The sequence below is a fragment of the Patiria miniata genome, unplaced genomic scaffold (genome assembly GCF_015706575.1).
Source record: "Patiria miniata isolate m_02_andy unplaced genomic scaffold, ASM1570657v1 HiC_scaffold_28, whole genome shotgun sequence".
Lineage (NCBI taxonomy): Eukaryota > Metazoa > Echinodermata > Asteroidea > Valvatida > Asterinidae > Patiria > Patiria miniata.
The window spans coordinates 2,330,420-2,343,603 of NW_024037067.1; the positions used below are offsets into that span (position 1 = coordinate 2,330,420).

Here is a 13,184-nt window from a genome sequence, read left to right on the forward strand (position 1 = left end):
AATGAAGCCAAATTATTCAAACGCCAGTATGAAGGATTAACCCGCGTTCATCGTTTGTCAATGACATTAAATCTCGACTCTGGGTCCTCAGTTTCATTAAAAGATATTTTCAGAATGAATGATATATATTTGAAAAATCAAATCGTCCTGCTGCATTAAACAAGAATAACATATTAAGTAAATGCAAACTTTTAGAAAACCTTTTTCTTTGCGAAAAGAAAACTTTTTATGCACGTCCAAATGGTGACTAAGCGAATGGAGTTAACGAATTTAGGGAGTTGATCCAGATATCGGATTTTCCCCGCGCGTTATGTGGAGGGCGAGGCATTTTTGTTTGAATTGTTGTTATTTACCTTGGGCCAGCCTTAAAGCTATCCATCATTTGCAGCTATCCAAAAAGTAACTGACGTAATAATTGTTGAAAAAACAGGTTGAAGGATAATAAGGGGACTAAACTCCCTGTGAAATTATTCTCCTCCCTTGAAATGCAAAACTGCCCCTCAAAAAGATGCCCCGCTCGCATTAAGAAGATTGTTTGACCTTTGCGACCGGGCAAACGGTGTTCCCCGACACTGTCTTTAATTTTTTTTTTCACGATGTCCCCGTACGGTGCATAATTTTCCAGGGGGCGAGTCGGCTAGGGGGCGAGTCAGGCAGGGGGCGAGCTTGTAATGGGCGAGTCAGTCAGGGGGCGAGTCGGTAAGGGGCGAGTCGGTAAGGGGCGAGTCGGCCAGGGGGCGAGTCGGCCAGGGGGCGAGTTGACCTGACACCGGCTCAAGGTAGCCACGGATTCGGCCGGATTTCTGGCCGCGTATTCTAGCCGCGCATTCGGCAAAAGTCAAAAAATCTATAATACATGCGGCAAAAGGTGATCTGTTTTCCAGAAAGATAACTTCCTTTATTCAACGAACTTTTCAAAATGAACAACAAATAACAATATTTTTCCACGCCGTATCAAAATACACAACATAAGCAACCATTTCATTAACCATTTCTTAAATTTTGATCCAATAATTACCATTAAATTAGCTGCATAATGAGAATCATCACATTTCGCGTAAGTTTTCAACGCTTTTACTTTAAGAGATGTTGGAAAGTAAATGTATCATTTGAAACAAAGTGTACCTCACATGTTGTCAAAAACTCATAATTGTATTGCATAATCTACGAGATCATGTGACTGGTCACACTTAATGTTGGTGGTGGCTTCAGCCAAACACTTATTAGTGCCTAATTAGCCCGTTAAAGCGATCCCATTTTCCCGGTTCTATCAAATTTCATTCTTTTCAACTGCGTATATCACTGCTCCTTTAAAACAAAGTGTACCTCACATGTTGTCAAAACTCATAATTTTATTTCATAATCTACGAGATCGTATCACTGGGCACACTTAATTTTGGTATTGGCTTCATGCAAGCACTAATTTGTGCCTAATTAGCCCCTTAAAGTGACGCCATTTTCCCTCCACTATTAGAATGCGTTCGTTTCTGCTGCGTATATCACTGCCTCTTTAAAACAAAGTGTACCGCACATGTTGTCAAAAACTCACAACTTTATTTTATAATCTATGAGATACTCCTACTGTCCACACTTAGTTTTGGTATTGACTTCAGCCAAACACTAATTAGTGCCTAATTAGCCGGTTAAAGTGACCGCATTTTCCTTGCACTATTAGAATGCGTTCTTTTCAACTGCGTAAATCACTACCCCTTTAAAACAAAGTGTACCGCACATGTTGTCAAAAACTCACAATTTTATTTCATAATCTACGAGATAGTATCACTGGGCACACTTAATTTTGGTATTGGCTTCAGCCGAACACTAATTAGTGCCAAATTAGCCCGTTAAAATGATCCCATTTTCCTGCACTATTAGAATACGCGCGATGCGTTAGTTTCTGCTGCGTATTATCACTGCCCCTTTAAAACAAAGTTTAATAGTGCAAGGAAAATGATGTCACTTTAAGGAGCTATTTAGGAACTAATTAGTGTTGGGCTGAAGCCAATACCAAAATTAAGTGTGCCCAGTGGTATGATCTCGTAGATTATGAAATAAAATTATGAGTTTTTGACAACATGTAAGGTACACCTTGTTTTAAAGGAGCATTCATAAATACCTCAGACAGTTTAGCTATTCCTATTGGTCGAGAGCCCGTCACGTGGCCGGTCTTAAACGGATGATAAAGACATGGCTAGCTGGTCTTAAACACTTTTCCAGTGTCACAATAAAATGTGGACTCCTAAAAATCCAGTGCCTCTTACCGTTTCATTGGTTGAACGTTCACAATCCTCACGTAGGCATGCGCAACACTACAAGCGAGTCAGAATTTTATCTATACTACAATTCAAGGAATCTCTGTCTGTCTGTCTGTCCGTCTGTCTGTCTGTCTGTCTGTCCGCCGATTATCTCCAGAGCCGGGCACCGTATGAAGTTGAAAATCGGCGGGTGTATTGCTCGGGGCAACAGAATGTGCAGTGCCAAGTTTGAAGTGGTTTGGATGAGCGGTTTCCGAAAAAGCTGCAAAACAGCAGTATTTTCGGAGGCAAACGCGGCAGCTTAGAACATAACACCACGCACTGCCGTTCTTTTCAATTGTTTACGTCATGTTTGAGCAAAAGCGCGCGTGCTCAATGTGACGCAAACAATGCAAAAAAGACACGGGCACGCGCCATAACTCTATTGCACGCGCACGGGCATTGTAGGGTGATACTATTGTCCAGTATGGGTGAATATATAGCATTGCGTACCATGTTACCGTTTGTACACCTACGTGGTGGCTGCACGGGCACATTATTTTTGCAGTCGACTGAGCGACCTTACTGCAGGACGATACCATTGTCCAGTAGGGGAGAGTAATATCTGCGCTATTTTTGGAGCCTTTTATTAAGAAACACTCGCCCAAACAATTTCAAACTTGGCACAAACCTTGACGTGAGTGTGCGTTCAACCTGTGAAAACACACAATTGCATCGCGTGCGTTGTTTGCACGAGCAGTTCTCAAAAACTCTGCAAGCATGCAACCAATACCTGCGGCAAAGCAATTTGCGCTTCCCAAACAAGCACATTTTAGACGGCACAGCACGGTTGTACGCGTACGAGGACGTGAGAGGCTGCACGAGTATACGCATTTTGTCGTCGACTGAGCAACAATTACTGTAAGCGACTGACTGAGCAACCTTTACTGTAGGACGGTACCATAGTCCAGTATGGGTAAATATCAGTGCCAGGGGATGGCGACGTGTACAAAGTGCGCGTTTAACAGTTCTCAACTGCCCCTTCCGAACACGCACATTTTCGACTGGCCCTGCACTAGTCTATACTACAATTCAAGGAATCTCTGTCTGTCTGTCCGTCTGTCTGTCTGTCTGTCTGTCCGCCGATTATCTCCAGAACCGGGCACCGTATGGAGTTGAAAATCGGCGGGCGTATTGCTCGGGACAGCAGAATGTGCAGTGCCAAGTTTGAAGTGGTTTGGACCAGCGGTTGTCGAAAAAGCTGTAAAAAAAAACAGTATTTTCTGAGGCAAACGCGCCAGAATATAGCCTAGAACTCCGCGCACTGATGTTCTTTTCAATTGTTTACGTCATGTTTGAGCAAGAGCGCGCGTGCTTAATATGGAAAAAGGACGGGCACATTGTAGGGCGATAGCACTGCACACCATGACTTCGTACGTGAGTGGCATGCACGGGCACGGGCACATGCATTTTGTAGTCAACTGAGCAACCATCACTGCACTGTATGTAGGCGGTCGATACCATTGTACAGTATGGGTGAATAGCACTGCATACCATAATTATGTTTCCGTACGTGATGACTGCACGGGCACATGCATTTTGCAGTCGATTGAACCACTTTTGTAGGCGGTGGATTGAGCAACCTTACTCACGTAGGAGAGTAGCTGCACGGGCGTATGGGTGAATATCAGTGCCGGGGATAGCCTGGCGACATGTACAAAGTGCGCTCAACCTATGAGTGTGAGTTTAACCTGTGAAAACAACACAATTGAATCGTGTGCGTTGTTTGCATGATATGAGCATTTTGAAATTGCCCCTAACGAACAGGTGAATTTTTTGACGGGCCCTGCAAAAATGACGGGCACATTGTAGGGCGATAGCACTGCACACCATGTCTTCGTACGTACATATACATGAGTGGCATGCACGGGCACATGCATTTTGTACTCAACTGAGCAACCATCACTACACTGTATGTATAGGCGGTCGACTGAGCAACTCTAATACAATATTGTATCGCCCTACAACTACGCCCTACAGTTGTAGGGCGATACCATATTGTCCAGTAGGGGTAAATATCAGTGCCAGGGGGGAGGCGACATTTTGTGAGTTTAACTTGCGAGTGTGCGTTCACACCATTGAATAATGTGCGTTGTTTGCACGAGCTGCAGTTCTCAACTGCCCCTTCCGAACACGCACATTTTCGACTGGCCCTGCACTAGTCTTATTATAATTCCAGGAATCTCTGTCTGTCTGTCTGTCCGTCGATTATCTCCAGAACCGGGCACCGTATGAAGTTGAAAATCGGCGGGTATATTTTTCGGGACAACAGAATGTGCAGTGCAAAGTTTGAAGTTGTTTGGACCAGCGGTTCTCGAAAATGCTGCAAACAGCAGTATTTTCTGAGGCAAACGTGGCAGTATATAGCTTAGAACATAACACCCGCACGCACTGCCGTTCTTTTCAATTGTTTACGTCATGTTTAAGCTAAAGCGCGCGTGCTCAATATGACGCAAACAATGCAAAAAGGACGGGCACGCGCACGTGCACTGTAGGGCGATACACTGTCCAGTATGGGTGAATACTAATGGATCAATGGGTGAATAGCACTGCATACCATGTTTTCGTATGTACACGGGCACATTATTTTTGCAGTCGACTGAGCGACCATTGTAGGTGGTCGAACTTCAAACTTGGCAAACATTTGGACGTAAGTGTGCGTTCAACCTGTGAAAACAACACCATTGAATCGCGTGCGTTGTTTGCACGAGCAGTTCTCCAAAACTCTGCAAGTATGCAACCTATACCAGCGGCAAAGCAATTTGCGTTTCCCGAACATGCACATTTTAGACGGGCACTGCACTAGTCTTACTATAATTCCAGGAATCTCTGTCTGTCTGTCTGTCCGTCGATTATCTCCAGAACCGGGCACCGCATGAAGTTGAAAATCAGCGGGTATATTTTTCGGGACAACAGAATGTGCAGTGCAAAGTTTGAAGTTGTTTGGACCAGCGGTTCTCGAAAAAGCTGCAAAAAGCAGTATTTTCTGAGGCAAACGTGGCAGTATATAGCTTAGAACATAACACCCGCACACACTGCCATTCTTTTCAATTGTTTACGTCATGTTTAAGCTAAAGCGCGCGTGCTCAATATGACGCAAACAATGCAAAAAGGACGGGCACGCGCATGTGCATGCCATGTTTTCGTATGTACACGGGCACATTATTTTTGCAGTCGACTGAGCGACCATTGTAGGTGGTCGAACTTCAAACTTGGCAAACATTTTGAAGTAAGTGTGCGTTCAACCTGTGAAAATAACACCATTGAATCGCGTGCGTTGTTTGCACGAGCAGTTCTCCAAAACTCTGCAAGTATGCAACCTATATCAGCGGCAAAGCAATTTGCGTTTCCCGAACATGCACATTTTAGACGGGCACTGCACTAGTAGTTCTAAATTCAAAACGCAACGCCCCAGGTGCGTTCTGCGTGACATCGCGCAGAACATGTTACGCGCGCGTCAATCTCCATAAAAGGGTTGTTTACATCTTACTCGCCAGCAGAACACTCCATTATTTTGCTAGAGGGATGTTTCAAAAAGCATGAAGTGAACTTGTTGAACAAAATCGGGATTTTTTTAACGAATTATTTGATATTTCGTTACGGATAAGGTATTTATGAATGGGAATAAATATGTGCTCGGTCGGTATTTATCACTCTGCATTCTGATAGTGCCGGGAAAATGGGGTCACTTTAAGGGGCTAATTAGGCACTAATTAGTGCTTGGATTAAGCCAATACCATAATTAAATTTCCCTAGTAGTGTGATCTCGTAGATTATGAAAAAAATGTATGAGTTTTTGACAACATGTGAGGTACACTTTGTTTTAAAGGAGCAGTGATATACGCAGTTGAAAAAAAAAAAAGCATTCTGATAGTGCCGGGAAAATGGGGTCGGTTTAAGGGGCTAATTAGAAACGAATTAGAGCTCGGATGAAGCCAATACCAAAATTAAGTGTGCCCAGTGATATGATCTCGTAGATTATGAAATAAATTATGAGTTTTTGACAACGTCTGAGGTACAATTTGTTTTAAAGGAGCAGTGACATACGCAATTAAAAAGAATGCATTCTGATAGTGCCGGGGAAAGGGGGTCAATTTAAGGGGCTAATTAGGTACCAATTAGTGCTTGCATGAAGCCAATACCAAAATTAAGTGTGTCCAGTGAAATGATCTCCTAGATTATGAAATGAAACTGCAAGTTTTTGGCAACATGTGAGGTACACTTTGTTTTAAAGGAGCAGTGATATACGCAGTTGAAAAGGACGCATTACAATAGTGTAGTAAAACGAACGCATTAAAATAGTGTGGTAAAAATGGCGTCACTTTAACGGGCTAAGTAGGCACTAATTAGTTTTTGGCTCGAGCCAATACCAAAATGAAGTATGCCCAGTCACATGATCTCGTAGAGTATGCAATACAATTATATGTTTTGACAACATGTGAGGTACACTTTGTTTTAAAGGAGCAGTGATATATGCAGTTGAAAAGAATGCAGTCTGATAGTGCCGGGAAAATGGGGTCATGTTAAGGGGCTAATTACCCACTAATTAGTGCTCGGATGAAGCCAATACCAAAACCAAGTGTGTCCAGTTACTTTGAGGGGCTAATTAGGCACCAATTAGTGCTCGCATGAAGCCAATACCAAAATTAAGTGTGCCCAGAAATAATGATCTCGTAGAATTTGAAATGATAAAACTGCAAGTTTTTGGAAACGTGAGGTACACTTTGTTTTAAAGAGGTAGTGATATACGCAGCAGAAACGAACGCATTACAATAGTGTAGTAAAACGAACGCATTACAATAGTGTGGTAAAAATGGCGTCACTTTAACGGGCTAAGTAGGCACTAATTAGTTTTTGGCTCGAGCCAATACCAAAATGAAGTGTGCCCAGTCACATGATCTCGTAGAGTATGCAATACAATTATATGTTTTGACAACATGTGAGGTACACTTTGTTTTAAAGGAGCAGTGATATATGCAGTTGAAAAGAATGCAGTCTGATAGTGCCGGGAAAATGGGGTCATTTTAAGGGGCTAATTACCCACTAATTAGTGCTCGGATGAAGCCAATACCAAAACCAAGTGTGTCCAGTGATATGATCTCGTAGATCATGAAATAAAACTACAAGTTTTTGACAACTTGTGAGGTACACTTTGTTTTAAAGAAGCAGTGATATACGCAGTTGAAAAGAACGTATTACAATAGTGCAGTAAAAATGGCGTCACTTTAACGGGCTAATTAGGCACTAATTAGTTTTCGGCTCGAGCCAATACCAAAATCATGTGTGGCCAGTCACATGATCTCGTAGATTATGCAATAAAATTATGAGTTTTTGACAATATTTGAGGTACACTTTGTTTCAAATGATGCATTTACTTTTCAACATCTCTAAAAGCGTCGATAAATAACGTTAAATGTGATGATTCCCATTAAGCAGCTAATTTTATTATAAGTAATTATTGCATCAACATTTCAAAAATCGTCGATGAAATGGTTGCTTATAGTATGAGTTTTGATACAGAAAATATTGATATTTGTCGTTAATTTTGAAAAATTGAGGAAAGTCGTTGAATAAAATAAATTGTCTATCTGGCAAATAGAACACCTTTTGCAGCATGTAGTATAGATTTTTTACTTTTGGTGAATGCGCGGCCGAATTTCGCTCGTACCCCCCCCCCCCCCCCCCCCCCCCCGCCCTGCATATATCATACAGGACGCTGGGCTACTCTGACGAGCTTCACAGAATCTTGTGAAGGAAATGGTCTATGACCTATGTATAAAGCATCTTGCTGCAGCTGTTCAAAACAATGTGCGCAAATGCTATCCGAAAACTTCCAATAGAATTGCGCATATTCCATACCGGATGTGATTTCTGTTTCATTGCGGACCATGTGGACAAACTTTTCAGCGTCGCATAATGCAATCCGACCGTTCGTGATTCTAAACAGAGTCTGAGCGAGTGACGGGAATGTAAATTTACAACACAGATAAGTTTTACAGAATTTCCTACATTATTACGCTTTTTAACGAGAAAAAACACCAATTTTTTTGTGGGGGGCCAAACAAAAATTGTTTCTCCCAAAAAGTGGGTCAAAAAATTACGGCGTGGGGTTCAGGGCCCGCTTTAAGGGCCCCGAAAATGTTTTGGATTCTCGATGCTCTGTGGTACGTGGTGCGATCTGAGGCAATTTCTGACCACTTTAGCCATTTTTTTTTTTGAGGAAAAGATGGTGGTGTACTCATTGCCTGCCTTTATTGCGACGTCACATAAAAAAAAAAAAATTGGTTTCGGGTTTTTTTTGGGGGGGGGGGGATGGCCCCCCTGCCCCCCTGCCCCCCCCCCCCCTGGATCCGCCCTCCCCCCCCCCCCCCCAACCATTCCAGTTAGGGTACGAGCAACCTCGTCCCCAGTGCTCACTTTATTTCCAACCTTGTTTCCAATAGTAAACCCTGGATAGCAAACTTTCTTCCTGTATCCTGATTCGATACCGCAATTGGCTAGTAATGGATTTTATCGTGTACTTGGTGCTATATTCGCAACGTACAGTACGTGTTTTCGCGATCATTCGTCCACTCGCCTTCTCGAAAATACTAATTTCCTTTCCAATTTGCTCATATTAATATGAAATATGATACTGCATGTTGTCTCGATATAAGATCGTAACAGTTTAATTTTAAAAATCGTGTTTTCGTAACTCACGCCATGCTCGCGCTGCGACGAATTGACTCTGTTTTTACCCCAGACACCTCATAGAAAAACAAACGCCAATGTAACGCATATCCAGGCACCAGACTGTTGCTCATTTGCATACGTGTTCAAAAATCTTGCACATGCAAATGAAAGCAGGTAGTGATGGGCGCGTACTGTTCGACACCCTGGGGACGAGGTAGGGGTACGAGCGAATCCCAAGGACTAGCTTACCATTGGACACGAGGTTGAAAAGAAAGTAAACCCTGGGGTCGAGGCTGGAATGATTATTTAATTAGAACCAACAGAGGGCGGGCTTGCGCATTCACCCGATAAGTCGGGTACCCTACTCCATTGGATTTAAAAACACCTTAAACAAAGCGATGAATGCAATTTATTAATCGTCAAGATACCATGGTTTTTTTTTTATCGCGTGGTGTACAACATTCCGGTTCTGCAGCTAGCGGCGCGGGGTATCTCAATTATATTACGGGTACGCGTGTTTTATCCATATCTTCACGAACACGCATAATTGCTTTATTGCTTGTACTACTAGTACTACGGTTTCGTAGCCAGAAGAGTTATTTCCTATAATTTTCCCGGCCCAAACACAGTCCGTTCAAAGTCAACATGACGGAGAAAATAGACATGAGCCTGGAGGACATCATAAAGATGAACAAGACGAACAAAAGAGGAGGAGGGCGAGGACGTGGCGGACGTGGACGCGGCGCCGGGGGACAAACGCGTGGCGGTGCCGTTGGTGGACGGACCAGAGGCGGCAGTGGGGCTGGAGTTGGTGGAGCAATCCGACGACAGAACAGGGGTGGTGCCCGCCCTACTCCTTACTCACGGGTAGGAATTTTTTGTTGATGTTAAGCACCGTCGATATTAATTATTAGACCCGTGAACGTCAACGTGGCGTTGTATACAATGCCACGCTGTTGTGTATTTTCGAACCTAGCGAAATCGATCCGCCATTTCGTATGGATGTTGAGTACTCACCTAGACGGTCCTAACTAAAGCGCGTCAACAAGCGTCAACAAGTTTTAATGGTTGTTAATGAGCGTCAACAAATTTTGTATAGGCTTTTGAACAATAAAAACAGCTTTATATGGTAGAAAAAGCAATAATGAACATCTTCTGCATATCAATTTAAGTTAAAATTACTTAAAAAGTGGTTTTCCAGTGCGAAATCTACGACGGGTTTTTCGGTTAGGGGCCGCCATCTTGTTTGAGATCTACATACTACGCATGCGTGGAGTGTACCATTCACGCATAGGGGTTTCTTTATACGATACGCTTTGCGATACCTCGTTTGGTTTTTGCATTGGGATTTTTTGGCAGACATTGTGAACAGTGTCAGTCGGCATATTTTTCAAATAATTAGCCAAGTACCGTGACCAAGTTTTGCATAATTTTTAATTGGAAAAAAAAATAGTTTTCCTAATTTCTAGAATTGAATATGTGCAAAACACCAAACGAGGTATCGCAAAGCGTATCGTATAAAGGAATGTTGGACAACTCGTACCCGAGACAACTCGTACCCGAGACAACTCGTACCCGAGACAACTCGTACCCGGGACAATTCGTACCCGGGACAACTCGTACCCGGGACAACTCGTACCCGGGACAACTCGTACCCGAGACAACTCGTACCCATCTGAAAATAAAACACTGTGCAGCGTACTCGTATCTGTGCCTTACTTGTGCCGACTGTTATCATACTTATTTTCAAACAATTATTATTCAATTATTTTATTTCCGTTTTTCATTTTTAAATAGAGAAGAAGTTTTTCATTTAAATAGGTCTCTCTGTTGTTGGCCTGAAGATTTTTTTTTTTTTTAATACTGTTTTATTTTCATTCCGTTTTAGAAACTCTGATGCAATCTCTTTTTGGGAATTATGCAAAAGACTGACACGCTACTGGGATTGTCGATGGTTATCAAAATTAATGTCATAAAAAGTGTAGAAGGGGACATATGTAACATTTTTATAATTTTAATGAATCGGTCCACTTATTTTAGAAATAAGTTTTCACAATAAATTAGCTGGAGTTACCCAGCCCTGAGTTTTATCATTGGGTTGTCTATTAGGGCTGGAGCGAATTTTTCTCGTAACTTGTAGTATAGGCAAAATTTTTTGGAAAATGTTCAATTTTGTCCCCGTTACACACTCATTGCAACTGCAACTCACCCCAAACTTGCCTGGAATAACCATTACACAGTTCCTTGAAGTAAAAAACGATCCACGATGAAGATTCAGCCTACAAAAGCAGTGAAAACAGGAGGAATAACCGCTAACTTGACAACCTTGCTGGATTGGCCAGGACCGCAATTGGTTTGTGCACAAAAAAAATTGTGTACAATGAATGGCGGTCGATTAACAGGCACAGAGAGCGATCGCTGTCAACTACTCGTTTTTGCCGGCTGCGCTGGCTGTTGGCGCATGACGTCACGCGGAAGCGTAACACCCGATGACTGTTTCATGCACTATTGACACTAATCTCTATGCACTAATCTCTCCAGAACAATCTCTTGCTTGTCACCACTGGCAATTCCCCAAAACTCAACGGCTTTTGGTTGTCCACATCTTCGGATTTGTCATTTACATCTAACTAATAAAGGAACAGAAAAGTAAATGGTAAGAAAAGTACAAGGTACGAGTTGTCCCGGGTACGAGTTGTCCCGGGTACGAGTTGTCCCGGGTACGAGTCGCCTCGGGTACGAGTTGTCCCGGGTCACAAATTTGGGGTACGAGTCGTCCCGGGTACGAGTTGTCCCGGGTACGAGTTGTCCCGATACCGTATAAAGAAACCCCTATACGTGAAAGGTTGCCAAAAAGTCTCACGGGGGGTCAAAAATGAAACTTGTTGCATGGATACAACATGTTTATTTGTTGAAAGTACATACATAAAGGTACTAGAAAATGTTAAAGTTAAGGCTTAAACATGTTTTCATTTCAATTTTAAGGCACTTTACACTTTGCAGACCATAAAATTTGTCAAATAAAGGTAGGTATCATAAGCTGCTAATTCCACATCTCAAACATGCTTAGAGTTGCTTTAAAATGATTGATAGTCATCACAGTAGTCATGTCTTGAATATTAAAGCACTCTAGGCTATGAAAAATGCCATGTTTTTTCATATACTGACGGAAAATTCAATTTTATAGCTCTCTTTTACTTGAAACACAAACTTTCATTTCTGATTTACAGAAAACCATGCAGCCTGCTGATTATTTGCACTTTTGTCCAAAGGCTGTGTACATGGTAGAACAATTGGCAAAAAAAATTGTGTTTATAGTGTGCTGCGTTACAGAGTAGCCATGGTCTTTATCATTGCTATGAAAAGGGTTTACTATGTTCAGGAAAGGACAAAAATTTTAACAATTACTACATTCAGTCAAGTTTGATCTTATGAAGCAACATTGCCAAGTACTCTGTTAAACTATATGTTCAGGAGAGGACAATGCAGTTTAACGACAATGTCATGACAACAAGCAAGGTTCGAGTCTGATTCTTTATATAGTCTGTTAAATCTAGTAAGTACACCCCTAGGTGCATGTTTATGTCAAAAAAGTTTTATCTCTGACTTCCTTTAAAAAAAGGGGGGCCATGTTCAGGAAAGGACATTTTTAACAAACATTTCCATGGCATATATAGCCTATATATGCGACTGCTGCTGTATCAAACTTACTTGTGATTATCCAATTCCCATCTTTTTATACTTGATTACTGGAGTGTGTAGCATCATTTTGACAGACAATAAGTTGTGTATTCTTTCTTTAATTCTGGAAAAAAATACCATGTTCAGGAAAGGACATTTTGAAAAAACGTTTAACAAACACATCAATGTCTCACTCAAAACGGCATTACAAAAGAACGAGTTGGTCAATCCTAATGAAATCTGGTGTACATATTTTTGGGACATACTTCAATGTCCTTGCAAGTCTGGGTGGTTCCCATGGCATTTATTTTTAATTCTCATCAATTGCAGTCTCTAGAAAATGTGAATGAGACTCCAAATCTTGTCTTTTAGCACCCATGTGAGCTTATAATTTGAAAACCATAATGCGTAGAGCTGCAATTTTTTTTCTGGAGACTGCTACAACATGACGGTCCTTGTGAGACAAAAACCAGCAAATTCCAACCAAGTCTTCCTATGAATTAAAGCATCGATTTCCTATTTTTCATTTTGCAACCT

General features: G+C 41.9%; 1 protein-coding gene across 1 annotated transcript in view; it reads left to right on the plus strand.

Moving 5' to 3' along the window:
* The first annotated feature begins 9,391 nt into the window (after positions 1 to 9,391).
* Positions 9,392 to 13,184, plus strand: part of LOC119734741 (THO complex subunit 4-A-like) — a 53,249-nt gene continuing 49,456 nt past the window's right edge. The window contains exon 1 of the mRNA XM_038208285.1: positions 9,392 to 9,833. Within this exon, the coding sequence (XP_038064213.1) occupies positions 9,612 to 9,833 (222 nt within the window). The 5' untranslated portion in view covers positions 9,392 to 9,611. The remainder of the gene's footprint in view (positions 9,834 to 13,184) is intronic.